At 45.5% G+C, this 25,412-nt stretch overlaps 1 protein-coding gene across 1 annotated transcript; it reads right to left on the bottom strand.

Moving 5' to 3' along the window:
• Positions 1-288: 288 nt before the first annotated feature.
• LOC132865747 (cyclic nucleotide-gated cation channel alpha-3) lies at positions 289-14,045 on the bottom strand. Its single transcript, XM_060898268.1, has 4 exons — positions 13,960-14,045; positions 13,663-13,764; positions 1,750-1,856; positions 289-1,631 (listed from the first exon to the last, which is right to left on the bottom strand). The coding sequence occupies exons 1-4, from the start codon at positions 14,043-14,045 to the stop codon at positions 289-291; spliced, it is 1,638 nt and encodes a 545-aa protein (XP_060754251.1).
• Positions 14,046-25,412: the final 11,367 nt, after the last annotated feature.

Here is a 25,412-nt window from a genome sequence, read left to right as displayed (position 1 = left end):
CTTACTCTCATGTTAAACAGACGTTATATTAAACTTTGTCTTGTCAACATTTTGGAAATTGTTTGTGTTCATTGAGATATTGTTTAAAATGTTACTTTTCAAAGGGGGTGTACTCATTTATGCTGAGCACTGTATATAATATAGTGCCCTCACATGAAACTAATTAGAAAGCAGTCATTAATTTAGGTTTCCTATGACATTTTATGTCAATCTTGAGATTTTAAATATTTATACTATATAGGACTATTGGTCAATCTTATTTTCCAGTGCCTCAAGTTGTTCATTCAACTAGAGTGCTTTAACTCTGGCCTCCATATTGATGATTTTCTGCTTGATTCTAGCTTGGCTGGCTGCCCACTCTGCTGATATATATGTTAATTTGGTTTGCATCATCTCTAGATTAGTTTCCATTACGGTCACCTTGTCCTCCAGGTCTTTGGCATCTGCCTGGTTGGCCACTGTCTCATCAATCAAGCCATCCTTCATCAAAGTGGCCCTACCTTTTTCTTCGAGAATGGTCTTGGCTTCTGGATATTCAATCAAGGCCTCCATGAGGTCATCTTTTGAGAGGGCAAAGAGGTCTGAGTATCCCACACTTCGGATGTTGGCAGTCCGACGATTCCCAGCTTTACTGCCTTTGATGCCCAAAATACTTATCTCACCAAAATAGGCACCATCACTCAGTACTACAAATTGTGTTATACCATCATCTGCTACCACAGCCAGGTTTCCTTCTTTGATAATATACATTTCATGACCGATGTCACCTTTCTTGCAGATATAGTCTCCAGGGCTGAAGACCTGCAACTGAAGCTTAAGCACTAGCTCTACGAGGAGTCCTTCCTCACAATCCTGAAATATACACACCTTCCTTAGTGTTTCCAAATGCACACTGATTGCAATCTCTGCCTTTAGTTTGTCTGGAAGGTATTTAAGAACTTCCTTTTCATTACAGGTCTTGTCCTCTGTCCAAAGATAGTCAAACCACTTGACAACCCGGGCCTCTAGATCTTTACTGACCTTGCGGAACTGCATGTACTGCTTAATTGAATCAATCTTAGCTTGAAATAGAGCACGTGAAGCATTCATGTTGGAGATCATGGCCCCAACATTACCAACAATAGTAGCAAAAATTAACACACCAATTAGAAAATCAGCAACAACAAACAAATACTCAACATCTCTAACAGGTGGTGGAGTTTCACCAATAGTGGTTAAAGTTAGTGTTGACCAGTACATGCAGTATGTGTACTTCCTAGATAGGTAGCCATACTTAGGTTCGCTAATGTTAGGGTAGACCCAGGAATCAGTCCCAAAGCCAAGTGTTTTGGAGACAGCAAAAAAAATGCAGGCATTCCAATGTATGATAATCAAAATATAGAGTACAAGGTTGCTGATTCGAAATACATTAGGAAAGTTGGTCCTTGTCTCTGTCTGGTAAAAAAACTCAAAAAGACGAGCCATTTTGAAAAGGCGATTGAATCTCAGCTCTGGACTGTCAATGCCAAATTGTATCATTAATAAATCTGTTGGTATTATGCTTATCAGGTCACATTTGAATTGGGGTGTCTTTTTGTAGCATTCCCACAGCTTTATTGAATCTTTGACCAGCAAGCCTTGCTCCAGAAAACCTGGTAAAACACATGCCATAAAAGTTTACTTTAATAACACATAATGCTTGTACCAGTGTACATTGTTATATTAGAGTACATTAAGGGATTGCATGCACAACTATGCTATGTGGTTTACCTGTTCTGGATCTTATAAAAGTGTCAATGTAGTAGATAACATCTGAAGTATAGTCCAGTGCGACCCATAGCATGGTGTAATCTTTTTGGAGCTCATTAAAACAGGATCTAGAATGTAATGATTTTATTTAAAATAATCTATCAAAATATAATTTCCTACCATATGTCAGGAAAATCACTAAGCTAAATCAGCTGTTGTAGAATTCCATAATATGTTAACCAAAAGCCTTTATTTAAAGGGTACCAGTACAGCATTTAAATATGATTGATATCGACAGTACATGCCCTTATAATGCACACAAGTGCAGCCACCTGATTAGCTATCATAAGTAGCTTTAAATAGTTAAAAGTCCAAAAGCACATCAAACTTTATTGCACATGGGCAACCAACATGGGGTCCAGGAAGTGACGTCATGTTGCTGATAGCCAGGTACTGGAAGTTACTCTAAGTGTAGCCAGTGTAAATATACTTGTTAGCCTGCATTTAGTCAGATAAGAAAAAAAGTTATATTCAAGTGAATATGGACAGCGGAGAAACCAGTTATCTGTATGAACCTTGGAAAAAGGACTATTCGCATCTGGTAAATAATTTCAGCAGTGAATCGTCAGATGATTCTAATGATGAAATCGGTGATGCTTTGCAAGTGCAAAGTCGGGAAGGCAGGTCAAAGGATTCAGCAGCTATCTGGTGCCAATGTGGAAAGTGTGCCAAGCAGAAAACAGACACTGAATATGTTTGTTGTAAAGAGCACAAATTATATAATACAAGCAAAGTCACTGAATTGTTTCACCAATAAACCCAATTTGGAAATGTATGTCACACACAAGACTGCATTGGAAATGGCTTATATACAGGCCATGATAGCTAGGCATGTGAGAGGGTGTGTGTGTGTGTGTGTGTGTGTGTTTATGCATGTATGTGTGTCCATACTAGCTTTAAAGCCTATTTATTTATTACATGTGCAGCCCGGTCAATAACTGCTAGGAGCCAGCGATTTTGCTGCCTGTAAACACCACATTGCCAGCTACTCAGTTTTTTTTTTTAAATAATTTTGCCTAGTATTTTTATGTGAAATGCTTTGTTTAGGGCGGCACGGAGGTGTAGTGGTTAGTGCTGTTGCCTCACAGCAAGAAGGTCCGGGTTCGAGCCCCGTGGCCAGCGAGGGCCTTTCTGTGTGGAGTTTGCATGTTCTCCCCGTGTCCGCGTGGGTTTCCTCCGGGTGCTCCGGTTTCCCCCACAGTCCAAAGACATGAGATGAGATGCTTTGTTTAATTTTATTCACTAAGAAAAGTGACCTTTTTAGATGGCAAGAATCACATTGCTATGACAACGAGCATTGTTTACTAGTACCTGTGTCAGTCCTGTGCATGCATTATCTCCAGAAAATTCTACGTAAAACGAATATACCTGCACATGTTCGGCTCACAACAGCCAGTATGTCGAAGTGGCAAGTGAACATTACTGCCTTCTTTAACAAATCTAATGTTGAGTCTGCCTACTATTCTTTTCTAAATGCCCCTACTCCAAAAGTTATTGACAAGGCTGCGTGTGTGAATTTACAGTGGTGCTTGAAAGTTTGTGAACCCTTTAGAATTTTCTATATTTCTGCATAAATATGACCTAAAACATCATCAGATTTTCACACAAGCCCTAGAAGTAGATAAAGAGAACCCAGTTAAACAAATGAGACCAAAATATTATACTTGCTCGTTTATTTATTGAGGAAAATGATCCAATATTACATATCTGTGAGTGGCAAAAGTATACAGGGATCTATCAAAGTCTGATCTTCACAACACATGTTTGTGGAAGTGTATCATGGCACAAACAAAGGAGATTTCTGAGGACCTCAGAAAAAGCGCTGTTGATGCTCATCAGGCTGGAAAAGGTTACAAAGCCATCTCTAAAGAGTTTGGACTCTGCCAATCCACAGTCAGACAGATTGTGTACAAATGAAGGAAATTTAAGACCACTGTTACCCTCCCCAGGAGTGGTCGACCAACAAAGATCATGCCAAGAGCAAGGCGTGTAATAGTTGGCGAGGTCACAAAGGACCCCAGGGTAACTTCTAAGCAAATGAAGGCCTCTCTCACATTAGCTAATGTTAATGTTCATGAGTCCACCATCAGGAGAACACTGAACAACAATGGTGTGCATGGCAGGGTTGCAAGGACAAAGCCACTGCTCTCCAAAAAGAACATTGCTGCTCATCTGCAGTTTGCTAAAGATCACGCGGACAAGCCAGAAGGCTATTGGAAAAATTTTTTGTAGATGGATGAGACCAAAAGAGAACTTTTTGGTTTTAATGAGAAGCGTTATGTTTGTTGAAAGGAAAATGCTGCATTCCGGCATAAGAACCTTATCCCATCTGTGAAACATGGTAGTGGTAATATCATGGTTTGGGCCTATTTTACTGCATCTGGGCCAGGACAGCTTACCATCATTGATGGAACAATGAATTCTGAATTATACTAGCGAATTCTAAAGGAAAATGTCAGGAGCCAGCAGGAGGAGCTCACTGAACTATTAAGTAGGAAGCAAGTTAAACCAAGATGAAATACAGTGAGGCAAGTTGAAGCTTCACAGATTGCTGTTGGTTTATACAAAAAGCGCTGTTGATGCTCATCAGGCTGGAAAAGGTTACAAAGCCATCTCTAAAGAGTTTGGACTCTGCCAATCCACAGTCAGACAGATTGTGTACAAATGGAGGAAATTTAAGACCACTGGTACCCTCCCCAGGAGTGGTTGACCAACAAAGATCACTCCAAGAGCAAGGCGTGTAATAGTTGGCGAGGTCACAAAGGACCCCAGGGTAACTTCTAAGCAAATGAAAATACAGTGAGGCAAGTTGAAGCTTCACAGATTGCTGTTGGTTTATACAAAAAGCGCTGTTGATGCTCATCAGGCTGGAAAAGGTTACAAAGCCATCTCTAAAGAGTTTGGACTCTGCCAATCCACAGTCAGACAGATTGTGTACAAATGGAGGAAATTTAAGACCACTGTTACCCTCCCCAGGAGTGGTCGACCAACAAAGATCACTCCAAGAGCAAGTTAAACCAAGATGAAATACAGTGAGGCAAGTTGAAGCTTCACAGATTGCTGTTGGGGTAATATAGCTATTAAGTTTATACAGAGAGCCTGAGCAGCTGTTTACAGCTGCTGCCTCATTGTCATGAAACAGGATTTGCTTCTTGACCAGTGTTTGCCCCACAGAAGACGAGCTACACAATTGGGTAGATTCTATTAGAGCAGTGGAAGAAGTGTCAGCTGACAAGAATGACAATTCTTTTGGCCATTCAATAGCTGTGGCAGCGGGGGCGTGGTCAAGCGCCGGTCTGTGACAGGAGGGCGGAGTCAGGGAAGGTAAGTGGCAGAATCACTACACCTGATGGCAATTAACCTGTGTTTGTGTGTGTCTTCCCAGTGACCGCGCCCTATTTAAGGAGGGAGAGTGAGAGCGGAGGGGGGCTTTTTCCCAGATGAGAACACTACAGAGTGTGTGTGCGTCTCTATCCTTGAAAGTTGTCAGGCTGAAAAGTGCGGCAATAAAGCTTTTATTTACCCCGATCTCTGTCCTGCCGTCCTCTGTGCTCCACCCACACGTAGGGAACGTTACAGTGGTGCCAAAACCCGGGACGGTGGAGCACCAACCAAGCAGCCCCATGGAATCCTCCCTGTTCGCCGACCTGGTCCACGCCCTCACCACGGCCCAGCAAAGCCAGCACCAGACGCTCGTCACACTCTGGAAGGACCAAGAGCGGCGCTTCAAAGCCCTGGTGCTGGCTCAGCAGAAAGACCGCGAGGCGTTCCGGCACCTCCTCACGTCGGCGGGGTCCACCAGCGCTCCGGCCGCAGGCCCGGCTCCCCTCACTGTCACCAAGATGGGCCCGCAGGACGACCCAGAGGTGTTCATCACGTTATTTGAACAGGTCGCAGAAGCCTCGGGGTGGCCGATGGAGCAGCGCGCGGCGCGCATCCTCCCCCTCCTAACGGGAGAGGCACAGCTGGCCGCGCTACAGCTCCCCGCCGACCGCTGGCTGGCCTACGCGGACCTCCGCCGGGCCGTCCTCCAGCGCGTGGGGCGCACGCCAGAGCAACAGTGCCAGCGCTTCCGCGCTCTGCGATTGGAGAAAGTCGGCCGGCCGTTCGCGTTCAGCCAGCAGCTCCGGGACGCCTGCTGGCGGTGGTTGAGGGCCAACGACCGTGACGCCGAGGGGATCATCGACCAGGTGGTGCTGGAACAATTCATCGCCCGCTTACCAGCAGGAACCGCAGAGTGGGTCCAGTGCCACCGCCCGGTGTCGCTGGATCAGGCAGTCGAGCTGGCGGAGGATCATTTGGCGGCTGTTCCGGAGGCAGGACAGCAGATGACGTCGACCCTTCTCTCCTCTCTCTCTCTCTCTCTCTCTCTCTCTCCCTCCTTCTGTGTCCCGTCCTCGCCCCATTCCCCCACCGCGGAGACGGGGGCCGGCTACACCCCAGCCAGCCCGCCACACCCGCGGTGCCCTCCCATTTCTCCCTTCTGTGTCTGTCTCTCCCCCCCTCAGGTGAGTGAGCCCCAGAACACCGGTGCAGAGGGAAAGCCCGGGCCAGTTTGCTGGCACTGCGGGGAGCCGGGCCACCTTCAACAACAGTGCACGGCAATGGAAGTGGGCGCGGTGGTTCGGATCCCCGACGCACCAGAGGCCGCCCTCGATTGGGCCGGAGCGTATCGCAGACCGGTGAGTATCCAAGGGGCTACATATCAGGCGTTGGTGGATTCTGGTTGTAATCAGACCTCAATCCGCCAAAGCCTGGTGCAAAATGAGGCATTGGGGGGAGCACAGGGGGTGAAGGTGTTGTGTGTGCACGGGGATGTTCACAGCTACCCTTTGGTGTCGGTCCACATTTTTTTCAGAGGGGAAAATTTATAGTGAAGGCGGCGGTTAATCCTCGCCTTACCCACTCTTTAATTTTGGGGACTGATTGGCCGGGATTTCAGGGTTTAATGACACGCCTAGTAAAGAGTGGGTCCTGCCATTTAACAGGGGGAGGTCCCGGTGTCGCTTTGGCGGGAGCAGCTGTCACAGAGCCGTCTACGTCATCTCCGCGTCAGAGTGAGGAGCCGCCGGCTCCTCCTCTCTCTATTGGGGAATCCCTCGCGGATTTCCCATTAGAACAATTGCGAGACGAGACTCTGCGGCATGCGTTTGACCAAGTGAGAGTAATCGATGGTCAAACGCATCAGCCGAACGCCACCCCATCCTTCCCCTACTTTGCGATTATGAAGGATAGATTATACCGAGTGACGCAGGACACTCAAACTAAAGAGCAAGTCACGCAGCTGTTGATTCCAAAGAGCTGCCGGGAATTGGTATTCCAGGCGGCTCACTTTAATCCCATGGCTGGACACTTAGGGCAGGATAAGACACTAGCCCGAATAATGGCCCGATTCTATTGGCCGGGGATTTGCGGCGATGTTCGTAGGTGGTGTACGGCATGCCGCGAATGCCAGTTAGTAAATCCAGCGGCCATTCCAAAAGCGCCTTTGCGCCCTCTTCCTTTGATCAAGACCCCGTTTGAGAGAATTGGGATGGATCTCGTCGGGCCATTAGATCGGTCAGCACGAGGGTACCGCTTTATATTAGTTCTGGTGGACTATGCAATGCGATACCCGGAAGCAGTGCCTCTGTGCAATATCTCAGCACGCAGTATTGCGGAGGCACTCTTCCGCGTCATCTCCCGAGTCGGAATCCCGAAAGAGATTCTGACTGATCAGGGCACTACATTTATGTCACGAACACTACGCGAACTGTATGGGTTATTGGGGATTAAGCCGATCCACACCAGTGTGTATCACCCACAAACGGACGGTTTAGTAGAACAGTTCAACCGCACCCTCAAAAATATCATTAAAAAATTCGTAAGTGAGGATGCACGTAATTGGGATAAGTGGCTCGAGCCCTTGTTGTTCTCAGTGCGAGAGGTTCCCCAAGCCTCCACCGGGTTCTCCCCGTTTGAATTATTATATGGGCGTAAGCCGCGCAGCATCCTAGACGTGCTGCGGGAAAATTGGGAGGAGGGACCTTCACAAAGCAAGAATGAAGTTCAATACGTTATGGACCTGCGCGCAAAACTCCACATGCTCACCCACCTAACCCAGGAAAATTTGTGGCAGGCCCAGGAACGGCAAGCCCGCCTGTACAACAAGGGTACGCGCCTTAGGGAGTTCACACCAGGAGATGAAGTACTCGTACTGTTGCCCACGTCGAGCTCCAAATTGATCGCCAAGTGGCAAGGGCCCTTTGAGGTCACACGGCGAGTCGGGGACGTCGACTATGAGGTTAGGCGAATGGATAGGGGTGGGGCACTACAAATTTACCACCTCAACCTGCTTAAACTCTGGACTGAGGAGGTCCCCGTGGCGTTGGTGTCAGTGGTCCCGGAGAAGGCGGAGCTGGGACCGGAGGTTCAAAAGAGGGCATTGGCATCACGCACCTCTCCGGTCCCCTGTGGAGACCACCTCTCCCCGACCCAACTCACGGAGGTCGCCCAGTTGCAAGCCGAGTTTTCGGACGTGTTCTCGCCCCTGCCCGGTCGCACCAACCTCATAGAGCACCACATAGAGATGCCCCCGGGGGTGGTAGTGCGTAGCCGCCCTTACAGGTTACCCGAACACAAAAAAAAGGTGGTTCGGGAAGAACTTGAGACCATGCTAGAAATGGGCATCGTCGAGGAGTCTCACAGCGACTGGAGCAGCCCGGTGGTCTTGGTACCCAAGGCCGACGGGTCGGTCCGGTTCTGTGTGGACTATAGAAAAGTCAACGTGGTGTCTAAATTCGATGCGTACCCGATGCCTCGTATTGATGAGTTGCTCGGTCGACTTGGCACTGCTCGCTTTTATTCGACGCTGGATTTGACGAAGGGATATTGGCAGATCCCCTTGACTCCACTATCCCGAGAGAAAACGGCCTTTTCCACACTGTTTGGTTTACACCAGTTCGTCACCCTTCCGTTTGGGCTGTTTGGGGCGCCCGCTACATTTCAGCGGCTGATGGACAGGGTCCTCCGCCTGCACGCCACTTACACGGCCGCATATCTGGATGATATTATCATCTATAGTAATGACTGGCAGAGGCACCTCGAACATCTGAGGGCCGTCCTTAGGTCGCTGAGATGAGCGGGGCTCACAGCCAACCCAAAGAAGTGTGCGATTGGGCGGGTGGAAGTACGGTATCTGGGCTTCCACTTGGGCAACGGGCAGGTGCGTCCCCAAATTAATAAGACCGCAGCGATTGCGGCCTGCCCGAGGCCCAAGACCAAAAAGGGGGTGAGACAGTTCCTGGGGCTGGCTGGCTATTACCGTAGGTTTATACCTAATTATTCGGACGTCACCAGCCCGCTGACTGATCTCACTAAAAAGGGGGCACCAGATCCGGTCCAGTGGACGGAGCAATGCCAGTGGGCTTTTTCTGAAGTGAAGGCTGCACTGTGTGGGGGGCCACTTTTACACTCCCCTGACTTTTCTCTCCCCTTTGCATTGCAGACCAACGCATCGGACAGGGGGCTGGGGGCTGTTTTGTCCCGGGAGGGGGAGGACCACCCCGTCCTGTACATTAGCAGGAAGCTGTCAGTGCGTGAGGGGCGCTACAGCACGATTGAAAAGGAGTGTCTGGCAATCAAGTGGGCAGTCCTCGCTCTCCGTTACTACCTGCTGGGGCGCCCTTTCACCCTCTGTTCAGACCACGCGCCCCTCCAGTGGCTCCACCGCATGAAAGATGCCAATGCGCGGATCACCCGTTGGTATCTGGCTATCTGGCCACCAATTTCAAGGTGGTCCACAGGCCGGGGGCGCAGATGGTCGTAGCGGACTTCCTCTCCCGTCAAGGGGGGGGGGGGAGTCGCCTGCAGGCCGGACGGCCGCCCGGCCTGAGTCGGGCGGTGGGGGTATGTGGCAGCTGGGGCGTGGTCAAGCACCGGTCTGTGACAGGAGGGCGGAGTCAGGGAAGGTAAGTGGCAGAATCACTACACCTGACGGCAATTAACCTGTGTTTGTGTGTGTCTTCCCAGTGACCGCGCCCTATTTAAGGAGGGAGAGTGAGAGCGGAGGGGGGCTTTTTCCCACATGAGAACACTACAGAGTGTGTGTGTGTGTGTGTGTGTGTGTGTGTGTGTGTGTGTGTGTGTGTATATCTCTATCCTTGAAAGTTGTCAGGCTGAAAAGTGCGGCAATAAAGCTTTTATTTATCCCTGATCTCTGTCCTGCCGTCCTCTGTGCTCCACCCACACGTAGGGAACGTTACAATAGCAAACCACTGATTCTTGACCCCCCCAAAAAAAGTTCCTCCTAATTACATTGGATGCATAAATTGGCAGACAGCATATTTCTGTAGACTTCTGAATTGATTCAGCTGCCACCATCATGAGTTACATCATCAATAAATATTAGTGAGCCTGTTCCATAGGCAGCCATGCAAGTAAAACTAAATAAAATGGTACAACCTCACATGAATCCTTTTATATGTGGCTACAGACTTAGTTTGTCCAAATGATGAGGATGTTACTCTCTAAAGCATCTTCAGCATTACTAAAAACTAAATAATTACTCTCTCAAGCGCAGACTGAAGACCCACCTCTTCAGGCTGTACCTCTCCCCTGCTTCCCTGTCCACTATGTAATCACGGAGCTGCCTTAGCTGTCTTGACCAACCCGGGCTGTGTACTGTCTGGCCTGGTCATGATGACTTAGTGTTAGCCATTGGTGTTTTTATTTTTCTCTTTAGTTGTGCTTTGTCAGCTCATTTTAATGGTTGGCTTGTTTTCCTTGGCTGTGTGCTGTTACTTCAACAGAATATGACACTAGGTGTTACTCTGTCACTTGTACATTTGGCATTAGAACATTCATCTCATCTCATTACCTCTAGCTGCTTTATCCTGTTCTACAGGGTCACAGGCAAGCTGGAGCCTATCCCAGCTGACTACTGGTGAAAGGCGGGGTACACCCTGGACAAGTCGCCAGGTCATCACAGGGCTGACACAGACAACCATTCACACTCACATTCACACCTACGGTCAATTTAGAGTCGTTAACCTAACCTGCATGTCTTTGGACTGTGGGGGAAACCGGAGCACCCGGAGGAAACCCACGCGAACACGGGGAGAACAGAAAGGCCCTCGCCGGCCACAGGGCTCGAACCCAGACTTTCTTGCTGTGAGGCGATAGTGCTAACCACTACATCACCGTGCCGCCCCACTAGAACATTCTTTTCTAGAATTTCAGCACTTCTTGTACCTGACTTTTGCACTTGTCGTACGTTGCTCTGGATAAGACCATCTGCCAAATGCCGGCAATGTAATGTACTGTAATGTAATATAAATGTAGACATCATTTCCAATGTTTATAAATGGAGATTCCATGAAGAGATATTCTTTTGGAAGGTTGGCCATTTTTTTTCTACTTTGAGGAAGTCCCAGAAGTCTGTGTCATGTAAGGTAATGATGAATGACACTACATACAGGCTTCTTAACCCCAACTATCCACAGACTAATTTCACAGATTTCTCCTTCTGTAAAATGATGTGTCTGATGTGAGATTTGTTGATGGTAATGTGAGTGAGTGATCAATATCAGGAATGATATCAGGAATGATCAGAGCATTCTTCTCATTTTGTTCTAGCTTCACCGTTTTTAGCAACAACCGCGGGGAGATCACTGCCCGAGTGATATGTCACGTCCTGTTCCATCCCAGGTTTTACCAACAACCTTCAGCTCACACTCCGGGAGAACTGGTGCAACTGAACTTACTTTCCTTTAAAAAAAATAAAAATAAAATAAATATTTTCCTTTTCTTGTAGTTTTCTTTTTCTTTAATTGTTGGTACTGCATCCTCTTTCAGTAGGGGCTTTTAGCCAATGCTCCTCAACAGATCAGAGGTCTTGTACGAGTCTTCAGTAAAATGTGCAGCGCAGAGGAGAGACCACTTCGTAGATGCCCAATGTGCCCGTGAACTTCTTGCAAAGCGCGTCCAAATCTTTGCAGTGTGAACATTCTTGGGCCATGAATGCAACATAAATCCACCTTCTGTCATGTCGCTGCACCTGCCAGGAACACATCTATGTGGCATGGCAATAAATTAGCTCAAAATGGAGGATAGGAGTTGCAGTCAGCTCTGTATTTTAATATAGCGGAAATGGCGATGAGACCAATAGACTTCCTGCTGTGATGTCACAGATGTCAAGGTCATTCACTCAGACCACTACCTATACTAATCACTTTAACTGTAAAAATTGCTATATTAGATTTATTGTTAATGCTTAAAACTATTCCTGTGCCATTCTTGAGGTCTCAAGGCATTTATTAACAAAAAGTGAGGCCATGGTTCTGCGTATATGCTTTAACCTCAGGATACCACCCGTAGTCCAATGGCCAGGTGGAGAGTGCCAACCAAGAGGTCACTTTCTTCCTCAGGATATTCTGTATGAGAAATCAGAAGGATTGGGCCCTGTTCCTTCCTTGAGCCGAGTATGCCCAGAACTCTTTAAAACACTCTGCCACACAGCTGACACCATTTCAGTGTATTCTTGGGTATCAACCACCACTCTTCCCCTGGGATGATTCCCCAACACAAATCCTAGCAGTGGACTCCTGGTTTAAGAGGAGTGAGAAGGTGTGGGAGGAGGTCCACCAGAGGCTGGAACAGGTCAACAGCAAGTACAAACAATATGCAGACAAACATTGACGGGAGACTCCTGAGTATGCCCCAGGTGACCGAGTGTGGGTGTCCACTAGAGACCTACGAGAGCCAAACACCTGCTGGAAGGCTCCAAGCCTGATGCATTGGTCCATATAAAGTAATCTGCAAAGTTAACAAAGTCTCCTACAAGTTGGAACTCCCCCCTCACTGCAGAAATGCTCCCACATTCCATGTGTCATGCCTGAAACCCGCCATCCAAGGCCCCCAGCCACTAACACACTCATCCAAGAACCTCCCCTCTCCTTGGAATGAGAAGGAGACCCAGTATACCAGGTACATAAAATTCTCGGTGCAGATGGGGCAACTAGAATACTTAGTGGACTGGGAAGGGTACGGTCCAGAAAAATGCAGCTGGGTAAACACCTGAAACATCTTAGACCCACTCCTCACCCAGGAATTCCACACTGAACACCCAGACAAGCCAGCGCCAAGAAAAAGAAGCCATCCAAGAAAAGAGATCGCTTCCAGAGTGAACACCTTGGGGGGTGGGGGGGTCTGTCTGTCTGTCTTTCTGTCTGTCAGTAATAGCACTGAAAACCTGACTTTGGAGCAACCTCCAAACACGTCCACTCTGGACTACAATTCCCAAGCACCACAGCGTCCCTCATCTTCAGAATTCTAGAAAGTGCACCTGTTTCCCATTTCCCCGTAATGACTTCCCTATATAAGCCCAGCATTCACAAACACTCACTCCTATTTATAAAACTAGCTGCCACTGGTGTAAGTGTATAAAATATGTCTAAAAATCTGTAAGCCTCATTATGCAGTTTTGAAGTTTGAATATTAGTGATTAGACGTTATTGTATAATTTTTTTTGTCTGTGAAGATTCTCAATCATCCAGGTCATAGTAAACTGTGGGTGGTAGAAAAGGGCAACTGGACTTGCTTGAAGATTCTTGAAAACGTTTCACCTCTCGTCCAAAAGGCTTCCTCAGTTCTGAGGAACTGAGGAAGCCTTTTGGACGAGAGGTGAAACGTTTTCAAGAATCTTCAAGCAAGTCCAGTTGCCCTTTTCTACCACCCACAGTTTATAATTTTTTTTCCAATTTTTTTTTTATTCAGTTGTATAAAGGAATTTGAAATGCAGTAATGGTAGTTATCATTCATATGAAAGTATGTGGTGGCATTTCTTTGCAGTTTTTGTGTGGTCAAAAAGATGCTTCTTGTGAGCTTTTAATTCACCTGGTCACAAGCATCATCAGATTGTAGAAAGAAGGCACTGCCATGATGATAAGCCAGTGATAATATGCATCTGTAGCAGGGTCCATGATCCAAGAATCTTTTCTGAAAGAAAATATTAACGTTTAACTCTGTCACAATCTATCTAGATCAAAATGACAGTTATATACTAAGATACAAGTCAGTTAGCATACTTAGTTCTGTCTCAGCCTACTGAGACATGACAATGACATTCTAAGATACTAAAATAGCCTACTGCCACATCTTCAGTTGTCTGAACCCATCACCCCAACTACTTACATTTTTTTATTTTTCTTTTGGTTGTTTTTGGCATCTTTCTTCTCATACATGTGTTTCTTTCCTTCATCTTGGTTGCCATCTTTCATGAGCTCCCTGTCAGGGTTTTTAGTTCATAAGGGTATGCAATATAATGATTATAATGTCATTATAAGCTTTGTAATATACGCAAATGTGCACATTAATTAAAAAAAAAAATTCCCTCACTTACTCATCTCTGTTGATGCAGTTGTTCATATTTAGGGTAGCAAATGTCCAGTGGCTGATATTCTTGTTGACTTTATTAGATACACCAGAAATTGTATTTCTGCACAAGTAAAAGTTTCAGCAACAAGCATTAATATACTAATGATTTCATCAAAAGAAAAAATATATATATTTTAAATATTGGGGGTAGGGCTATCTTGACTCCATGTCCATTTCATGCCTGACTCTGAGGTTAATGCAGACCCGTGTTTGCTCTGTGCAGATTTTGCTCTTTTTTTTTTTTCTTTACTGCAAGACAAAATATTTATGATGGTTGTACATGAGGTTTTGGTTAGACTACAGCTAAGAGATTTCATGTTCATGCAATTTTCAGTCTGGCTTTTCCAAGTAACCCATTCTTTAAATCTCAGATTATGGGTGGCATGGTGGTGCAGTGGATAGCACTGTCGCCTCACAAAAAGAAAGTTTGAACCTTGCGGCTGACTAGGGTCTTTCTGTGAGGAATTTGCACATTCTCTTCATGGCTATGTGGGTTTCTCGTGGGTGCTTTGGTTTCCTCCCATAGTCCAAAAACATGCAGATTAGGACAACTTTGTGTCGTCTGGTGTGTCTTACAACCTAGGTTAAGGAACCCACTCCTTATACACTGCAGTAGCCTATTGATCAACATCTAACATCCACCATCTAACCATAAACAGAAAAGAGTTTTTCATTAACCCATTGAAATGATAATAAAATTATCTATTGTGTCTAGTGTGTGTTTGTGCGCGAGTGTGTTTAGAAAGTTTATCTTGGTATTCTTCTCACAAGAACTAGGAAGCTACAGTTAAATTGTTATAGTAACCATCTGAGACAAGTTAATGCTGGTTGATTGTTAGTAAAATCACATCAATAACATGAGTGAGCAACTGATTGGCATAAACACGAGAAAGCAAATGGCTAAATACCACTGGTAGCCCATGTTATTTCGAGAGCTGAATGAAACAGGCTGAACATCAAGTTTATGTCTGAGGAAATCTGGCTAGCAGTTATAACTTGGCTTTTGATCATTTGAAGTGAAGGCATAAAAACTAAGAAAACAGTAGGCTACATTTTCCAGTTGTGTGGGTTTTTTTTTTTTTTTTGGTCAAACTGTACAGGTCAACCAAAACCTAAATCTAACCAAAATGTTCCTTTTTGATGTACTGAGACAATAGGTTTACTCTTTTCCTATAATAGGTTATAGTCTGTTAGCCCACCTTATGTTAAGTAACATTAACTAGTCTAGTTTAGCTAACTAGAAAAAGTCAACTTCAAGCTTCCCTCTCAAGATTTTCACTGAAGTGATACTTATCATCCTATCTGCAGCCTTTCATCCATGGAGATATTTTTTTTCCTCTCATTCCTCTATATTCCTTTCCTCTCATTCCTCCTTTGATCCTTTTCCTTCTTTCTTTTTCCTGTTCTATAGCCCGACAGTTTCTTTTGAGCTTTCTCCATCTTGACTCCTTTACATCATGACAACTTAGATCACACGATTATAAAAAGCCTCATATGCCAGAATTTTTAATGAAAACTTCTTTCATCATTGATAGTTATTGGATCACAGTGGTAACGAATAAGTAGCTTGTCTTGTCCATGTGATTGGCCTAGACCTGACCCATTTTTCATAGTCAAACTGCTATTTTTCACCTTCCTCCACATATCATCCAAATGGGAGGCATATGTTGGATAACCCCTTTTGGTACCTCTGGAAAGAAAAAAAAAACATTCACATCTCCCAGGCTATTTTTTTCCGATCACTATTTCATTTATTTTAAAATGTGTCATAATACAAGCGCATCTCAAACAATTTAAATATCAGGAAAAATGTAACTTTTTTTGTAATTTAATCCAAAAAGGTAAACTTTCATATATTCTATATTCATTACGTGTAAAATGAAATATTTCGTGCCTTATTTTGTTTTAATTTTGATGATTATGGTTTATAGGTCCTGAAAATCAGAAATTCAATATCTCAAATTATTATAATATTTCCTAAGATCAGTTAAAAAAGGATTTACAATACAGAAATGTCCAACTTCTGAAAAGCATGTTCATTTATACACTCAATACTTGGTTAGGGCTCCTTTACCATGAATTACTGCATCAGTGTGGTGTGGCATGGCAGTGATCAGCCTGTGGCACTGCTGAGGTGTTAGTGAAACCCAGGTTGTTTAGATAGTGGCCTGTACGCGGTACATACAGGACCGCCCCCACTTCGGACACTCAGACCACATCTCTTTGTTCCTGTATCTGGCCTACAGACAAAGACTAAAACAAACAAATTCTGTCAACAAACAAGTCAAACTCTGGAGCCCAGAGACTGAGAACACCCTTCAGGACTGTTTTCCTCAGACAGACTGGGATGTGTTTAAAGCTGCAGCCACTTTGGAGGACTCTTCTATCAGTATACAGGACTATGCTGAGTATGTGACTGGGTACATCAGCACATGTGTCTGCAACATCGTGCCCACCATACAGATCAGGAAGTTCCCCAACCAAAAGCCCTGGGTAAACAGTCAGGTATGATGCATGCTGTGTGCTTGCTCTCTTGCATTTAGATCAGGCAATGAGACAGAGTACAAAGCGGTGAAGTACGGACTGAGGAAAGCCATTACAGCGGTCAAGAGGCAGTACAGAGAGAAGCTAGACAGCTTCTATTCTACTGCTGACCCCGGGCGAATGTGGCAAGGCCTGCAGCACATCACAGACTACAGGACCACCACCAGCACCATCAGCTCCACAAAAAGCCTGCCGGATGACCTCAACACTTTCTACACCCGCTTTGAGACCACCAGCTACAGCACAGAGAGGAGGCACACACACACACCTGGACCACCCACCAACAGTCTCATCAGGCCAAGTACACAAAGCTCTGAGGAGGATCAACCCCAGGAAGGCAGCAGGACCAGACAACATCCCTGGGCGGGCCCTCAGAGTATGTGCCAATGAGCTGGCTGATGTTTTCACCAACATCTTCAACCTTTCCCTCAGCCAGAGCACCGTTCCCTCCTGCTTCAAGACCACAGCCATCGTCCCTCTTCCCAAGAAGAGCCCACCCACCTGCCTGAATGATTACAGGCCGATAGCACTCACTCCAATCATCTCAAAGTGCTTTGAGAGAGTGGTACTGGCCCACATTCAGAACAGCATACTGGAAACCCTGGACTCCCTGCAGTATGCCTACAGACCCAACAGGTCCGCTTCAGATGCCATTGCTGCTGCCCTCCATTATGCCCTCTCCCACCTGGAAAACAAAGACTCTTACATCAGGATGCTCTTTGTTGACTACAGCTCTGCCTTCAACATGGTCATCCCCCACAAACTCATCCATAAACTGTCCACACTTGGTTTGCACCCCACCCTCTGTGACTAGCTCATCGACTTCCTGACTGGCAGGCCCCAGACTGTCAAGATTGGTAATAGGACTTCATCCAGCATCATCACAAACATTGGCACCCCACAGGGATGCATCCTCAGCCCCATCCTCTACACTCTGTTCACCCATGACTGTGTCGCCTCCCACAAGGACATCATCCTGAGGTTCACAGATGACACCACAGTGATCGGATGCATCACTGGCGGTGACAAAACGGCCTACAGGAGGGAGGTGGCCAGTCTGGTGTCATGGTGTGAAGACAACAACCTCACCCTCAACACGGACAAGACGAAGGAGATGATAGTGGACATGAGGAAGGAGAGGAGACCTCATCGGCCACTGTTCATCTGGGAGCTTGAGGTGGAGAGGGCGAGCAGCTTCAAATACCTGGGTGTTCACATCAGTGAGGACCTCACATGGACACAACACCACACAGCTGGTTAGGAAGGCTCAACAGTAGTTGTACTTTCTGAGGAGGCTGAGGAAGTTTGGTATGTCACCCAAAATCCTCAGCAACTTCTACAGCTGCATGATTGAGAGCATCCTGACCAAGTGCATCACTGTGTGGTATGGCAGCACTACAGCAATGGACCGCAAATGCCTGCAGAGGGTGGTGAAGACTGCTGAGAGGATCACCAAAACTCCACTTGCCCTCTCTGCAGAGCATCTACCACTGCAGAGTCCACAGGAGAGCTGCCTCCATCCTCCCACCCACCCCCAGCATGGACTGTTCACACTCCTACCCTCAGGCCGGAGGTACAGAAGTGTGAAAAGTAAGACTGTCAGACTAAAGAACTCTTTCTTTCCCACTGCCATCAGACTCCTGAACAGCTGACAGGAGTCTATAACTATGGATTACCTCCCTGTAAACTGTCCTTGACTGTTTACATCTGTTTGCACATTACTGCCCTTTTCGCTGCTGTTCCTTGACTGTTTCCATCTGATTACATTGTTTGCACATATTTGCACATTACTGCCATTTTGCTGCTGTTTCCTTGACTGTTTACATTTGGCCTTCCATGAACTGGATAGAAAGATCCCTCATTCTCCTCCATTCCTATCGGACGTACCTGCATACATTCGACGCGCTCCTGCACTGCCATGCAGGAGGCACAAATGCCACCAGGGAAAGCGCAGTGGTCTCCTGGTTAAATTTAAGATCTACCTGTTGCGGTCATCAGGAGTATCTCATCGGATTCTATCTACCTTTGGACCGGATTACCTCCGCTTCCTGGCCTGCTGTTCCTTGGAACCTGTGTGCACCTGGCTGAGGCCCGTTGTTGGACCGGAGGATCACCACCCCCGACGCCTGCGCTCACTTTGACTCTGGAAAGGAGGGATTAACCTCCGTAACCTGCGGCCCCTAGGTCAGGCACCCCGGAAGGCATGTGGCTCGACTTCAGCCAAGATTGCTTTGGTTAATGCGAGATCTGTTGTCAATAAGACTTTTATTTTGAATTACTTTTTCAGAACTCATGGACTAGATCTGCTGTGTGTAATGTAGATGTGGCTAAATGTGGGTGAGTTTAGCCCTTTCTCCGAACTGTTGCCACCTGCTTGCACCTATTTTAGCTCTCCGAGGACTATTGGAAGGGGTGGAGGCATAGTCTCTATGTTTAAAAACTGTTTGAAATGTAAGCAAATTTCAGACTTCTCTAGCTTTGAACTAACTGTATTTGAACTCAGGCATTCCCAACCGGTATTATGCGCTGTGATCTATCGCCCACTGAACTACAACAAAGACTTCATCAATGACTTTTCTGATTTCCTGTCGAGAATCATGCCAAAGTATGACTGAATCCTAATTGTTGGCAACTTTAACATACAGTGGTGCTTGAAAGTTTGTGAACCCTTTAGAATTTACTATATTTATGCATAAATATGACCTAAAACATCATCAGATTTTCACACAAGTCCTAAAAGTAGATAAAGAGAACCCAGTTAAACAAATGAGACAAAAATATTATACTTGATCATTTATTTATTGAGGAAAATGATCCAATATTACATATCTGTGAGTGGCAAAAGTATGTGAACCTCTAGGATTAGCAGTTAATTTGAAGGTGAAATTAGAGTTAAGTGTTTTCAATTAATGAGATGACAATCAGGTGTGAGTGGGCACCCTGTTTTATTTAAAGAACTGAGATCTATCAAAGTCTGATCTTCACAACACACGTTTGTGGAAGTGTATCATGGCACGAACAAAGGAGATTTCTGAGGACCTCAGAAAAAGCGTTGTTGATGCTCATCAGGCTGGAAAAGGTTACAAAACCATCTCTAAAGAGTTTGGACTCCACCAATCCACAGTCAGACAGATTTTGTACAAATGGAGGAAATTCAAGACCATTGTTACCCTCCCCAGGAGTCAAGAGCAAGGCGTGTAATAGTTGGCAAGGTCACAAAGGACCCCAGGGTAACTTCTAAGCAACTGAAGGCCTCTCTCACATTGGCTAATGTTAATATTCATGAGTCCACCATCAGGAGAACACTGAACAACAACGGTGTGCATGGCAGGGTTGCAAGGAGGAAGCCACTGCTCTCCAAAAAGAACATTGCTGCTCGTCTGCAGTTTGCTAAATATCATGTGGACAAGCCAGAAGGCTATTGGAAAAATGTTTTGTGGATGAAAACCAAAATAGAACTTGTTGGTTTAAATGAGAAGCGTTATGTTTGGAGAAAGGAAAACACTGCATTCCAGCATAAGAACCTTATCTCATCTGTGAAACATGGTGGTGGTAGTATCATGGTTTGGGCCTGTTTTGCTGCATCTGGGCCAGGATGGATTGCCATCATTGATGGAACAATGAATTCTGAATTATACCAGCAAATTCTAAAGGAAAATGTCAGGACATCTGTCCATGAACTGAATCTCAAGAGAAGGTGGGTCATGCAGCAAGACAACAACCCTAAGCACACAAATTGTTCTACCAAAGAATGGTTAAAGAAGAATACAGTTAATGTTTTGGAATGGCCAAGTCAAAGTCCTGACCTTAATCCAATCAAAATGTTGTGGAAGGACCTGAAGCGAGCAGCTCATGTGAGGAAACCCACCAACATCCCAGAGTTGAAGCTGTTCTGTACGGAGGAATGAGCTAAAATTCCTCCTAGCCAGTGTGCAGGACTGATCAACAGTTACCGGAAACATTTAGTTGCAGTAATTGCTACACAAGGGGGTCACACCAGATACTGAAAGCAAAGGTTCACATACTTTTGCCGCTCACAGGTATGTACAACCCTGATTCCAAAAAAGTTGGGACAAAGTACAAATTGTAAATAAAGACGGAATACAATAATTTACAAATCTCAAAAACTGATATTGTATTCACAGTAGAACATAGACAACATATCAAATGTCGAAAGTGAGACATTTTGAAATTTCATGCCAAATATTGGCTCATTTGAAATTTCATGACAGCAACACATCTCAAAAAAGTTGGGACGGGGCAATAAGAGGCTGGAAAAGTTAAAGGTACAAAAAAGGAACAGCTAGAGGACCAAATTGCAACTCATTAGGTCAATTGGCAATAGGTCATTAACATGACTGGGTATAAAAAGAGCATCTTGGAGTGGAAGTGGCTCTCAGAAGTAAAGATGGGAAGAGGATCACCAATCCCCCTAATTCTGCGCCAACAAATAGTGGACCAATATCAGAAAGGAGTTCGACAGTGTAAAATTGCAAAGAGTTTGAACATATCATCATCTACAGTGCATAATATCATCAAAAGATTCAGAGAATCTGGAAGAATCTCTGTGCGTAAGGGTCAAGGCTGGAAAACCATACTGGGTGCCCGTGATCTTCGGGCCCTGAGACGGCATCACATACAGGCATGCTTCTGTATTGGAAATCACAAAATGGGCTCAGGAATATTTCCAGAGAACATTATCTGTGAACACAGTTCACCGTGCCATCCGCCATTGCCAGCTAAAACTCTATAGTTCAAAGAAGAAGCCATATCTAAACATGATCCAGAAGCGCAGACGTCTTCTCTGGGCCAAGGCTCATTTAAAATGGACTGTGACAAAGTGGAAAAATGTTCTGTGGTCAGACGAATCAAAATTTGAAGTTCTTTATGGAAATCAGGGATGCCGTGACATTCGGACTAAAGAGGAGAAGGACGACCCAAGTTGTTATCAGCGCTCAGTTCAGAAGCCTGCATCTCTGATGGTATGGGGTTGCATTAGTGTGTGTATCATGGGCAGCTTACACATCTGGAAAGACACCATCAATGCTGAAAGGTATATCCAGGTTCTAGAGCAACATATGCTCCCATCCAGATGATGTCTCTTTCAGGGAAGACCTTACATTTTCCAACATGACAATGCCAAACCACATACTGCATCAATTACAGCATCATGGCTGCATAGAAGAAGGGTCCGGGTACTGAACTGGCCAGGCTGCAGTCCAGATCTTTCACCCATAGAAAACATTTGGCGCATCATAAAACGGAAGATACGACAAAAAAGACCTAAGACAGTTGAGCAACTAGAATCCTACATTAGACAAGAATGGGTTAACATTTCTATCCCTAAACTTGAGCAACTTGTCTCCTCAGTCCCCAGACGTTTACAGACTGTTGTAAAGAGAAAAGGGGATGTCTCACAATGGTAAACATGGCCTTGTCCCAACTTTTTTGAGATGTGTTGTTGTCATGAAATTTAAAATCACCTAATTTTTCTCTTTAAATGATACATTTTCTCAGTTTAAACATTTGATATGTCATCTATGTTCTATTCTGAATAAAATATGGAATGTTGAAACTTCCATATCATTGCATTCCGTTTTTATTTACAAGTTGTACTTTGTCCCAACTTTTTTGGAATTGGGGTTGTAATATTGGATCATTTTCCTCAATAAATAAATGACCAAGTATAATATTTTTGTCTCATTTGTTTAACTGGGTTCTCTTTATCTACTTTTAGGACTTGTGTGAAAATCTGATGTTGTTTTAGGTCATATTTATGCAGAAATATAGAAAATTCTGGGCGGCACAGTGGTGTAGTGGTTAGCGCTGTCGCCTCACAGCAAGAAGGTCCGGGTTCGAGCCCTGTGGCCGGTGAGGGCCTTTCTGTGCGGAGTTTGCATGTTCTCCCCGTGTCCGCGTGGGTTTCCTCCGGGTGCTCCGGTTTCCCCCACAGTCCAAAGACATGCAGGTTAGGTTAACTGGTGACTCTAAATTGACCGTAGGTGTGAATGTGAGTGTGAATGGTTGTCTGTGTCTATGTGTCAGCCCTGTGATGACCTGGTGACTTGTCCAGGGTGTACCCTGCCTTTCGCCCGTGGTCAGCTGGGATAGGCTCCAGCTTGCCTGCGACCCTGTAGAACAGGATAAAGCGGCTAGAGATAATGAGATGAGATGAGATAGAAAATTCTAAAGGGTTCACAAACTTTCAAGCACTACTGTACATGTATGCTGCCCATCAAAGCCAATGGTTAAAGACTTTCCGAACATCATTGATTCCTTTGGTCTTGCACAGTCTGTGACTGAATATACTCAAGTACATGGCCAAACATTAGATTTGGTATTATCTTGTAGGTTATCTGTGTGTAACGTTGATATTTGCGACGCTGTTTTTTCTGACCATAGGCCTGTTTTATTTGATATCTCTCTCCCTGGGGGCGGCATGGTGGTGTAGTGGTTAGCACTGTCGCCTCACAGCAAGAAGGTCCGGGTTCGAGCCCCGCGGCCGGCAAGGGCCTTTCTGTGTGGAGTTTGCATGTTCTCCCCATGTCCACATGGGTTTCCTCTGGGTGCTCCGGTTTCCCCCACAGTCCAAAGTCATGCAAGTTAGGTTAACTGGTGACTCTAAATTGACCGTAGGTGTGAGTGTGAATGGTTGTCTGTGTCTATGTGTCAACCCTGTGATGACCTGGCGACTTGTCCAGGGTGTACCCCGCCTTTCGCCCGTAGTCAGCTGGGATAGGCTCCAGCTTGCCTGCGACCCTATAGAACAGGATAAAGCGGCTAGAGATAATGAGATGAGATCTCTCTCCCTTGCAATGTTCAGCATTGCGCACCTGTGCGCCTTTGCCGTGTTTTAAATTCCACCACTGCTGCTCGGTTCTCAGCGGCTTTCTCTACTGCTACTAGATAACCTTAGAATAGAAGGCCCAAGCCCAGATAACCTGATCGGCTCATTTTACTCCATTTGTCTCAACATTCTCGATACTATTGCCCCGGTCAAAAAAATGCAGGCATCAAATCAAATCAAGTTTATTTGTACAGCGCTTTTAACAATAAACATTGTCGCAAAGCAGCTTTACAGAATTTGAACGACTTAAAACATGAGCTAATTTTATCCCTAATCTATCCCCAATGAGCAAGCCTGTGGCGACGGTGGCAAGGAAAAACTCCCTCAGACGACATGAGGAAGAAACCTTGAGAGGAACCAGACTCAAAAGGGAACCCATCCTCATTTGGGCAACAACAGACAGCCTGACTATAATATTAACAGTTTTAACAGGTATAATCCTCAACTGTCCTCATGGGGCCGTCCTTCACAGGAGTGGGGCGATAAAACTCCGACCAGACACAGGGCACCAGGATGGATCAAGCAGGTCCGAGGGGCAGAAGAGGCCAGCATCTCAATCCCAGGATCAACATGTAACTCAGAGGGACAGATGGGGGGGGGAAGAGAGAGAGAAAGAAAACACGTTGTTAGGTATGCCCTAAAAATGACAAGTATTAAATCTGTGTGGTAGGCTCGCAGAGACGAGAGTCTTTACATCAGGCATAACACACAATGGCATGTTAATATGGTAAAAAATATATCATGACCTGCTCTGGCTGGATGCTTGATTGGGTGATGGGAGCACACTCCTCAGCAATGATGAGATGCAGATGGGACCCTTAGGCCTGGCCAAGACAATTCAGTTACATTTCACCGGGTCTGGGACATGCGACAGAATGTCTGACGGCCGATTCCCTGCAGGCTACGATAGCCAGTCGAGGTCCCCACCGTCTCCACCAAAAGATTTCCTGTTGACTCCATGTAACTCAGAGGGACAGATTTGGGGTGGGGGGGAGAGAAAGAAAACACAGGTGGTTAGGTATGCCCAATGTCACCTGAATAAGTAGGAACAGTATACATATTGCACCGAGTACAAGCAGGGACTCCGGCAACTAACTATGACAGCATAACTAAAAGGAGAGAGCCAGAAGGTAACACAGGCATGAGGGAGCCCCGGGACATAAAGCAGCCAGCCACTACACCGTCAACAAACTCGAGTGAGCAAGTGAGTGGGGACTGACAGCATCCATACATCCCAGTTTACCAAAACACTATGTCTGAGGACCCTCCAGATCTACTCCTTTACCTCATAAACACCATTAACAAAAGGCTTGACTAAACAGATATGTTTTCAGCCTAGACTTAAATGCTGAGACTGTGTCTGATTCCCGAACATTACTTGGAAGGCTGTTCCATAACAGTGGGGCTTTGTAAGAAAAGGCTCTGCCCCCTGATGTAGCCTTCACTATACGAGGTACCAGCAGATAGCCTGCACCTTTTGATCTAAGTAGGCGTGGCGGCATGAATGCAGAAGTGCCGAACGCAAGTGGAAGAAAGATAAACTGCAAATTTCTTTTGATATCTTAAAAGACTGTTGGGTCAAATATCAAAAAAACTGTTAAAAATGAAAAAACTAAATATTTTTCTAACATTGTCCAACAGAACTGCAATAATCCGCACACATAATTTAACACCATTGAAACTGCCCTAAATGCACCCCAGTCTACCTAGAATGATGCTACTCCTTCTAGCTGTGAACATTTTTTACTGTTTTTTGTGGATAAGATTTCAAGCATTAGAGCTCTTATATCTCCCCCCTTGGATGATCTATCTATCTCTG

The sequence above is a fragment of the Neoarius graeffei genome, chromosome 18 (assembly GCF_027579695.1).
Source record: "Neoarius graeffei isolate fNeoGra1 chromosome 18, fNeoGra1.pri, whole genome shotgun sequence".
NCBI lineage: Eukaryota > Metazoa > Chordata > Actinopteri > Siluriformes > Ariidae > Neoarius > Neoarius graeffei.
The sequence above is the reverse complement of the archived record's forward strand: the minus strand, read 5'-3'. Positions and strand labels throughout refer to the sequence as shown.

What these genes read in the sequence shown, in the direction of transcription:
- LOC132865747 (XM_060898268.1), bottom strand. Translation starts at nt 14,045, where the DNA reads ATGAAAGATGGCAACCAAGATGAAGGAAAGAAACACATGTATGAGAAG. An exon ending in CAAAAGAAAAATAAAAAAAT is followed by an intron (nt 13,765 to 13,959) that starts GTAAGTAGTTGG and finishes ATTTTCTTTCAG; the next exon opens with AAAAGATTCTTGGATCATGG. An exon ending in CTGATGATGCTTGTGACCAG is followed by an intron (nt 1,857 to 13,662) that starts GTGAATTAAAAG and finishes ATTACATTCTAG; the next exon opens with ATCCTGTTTTAATGAGCTCC.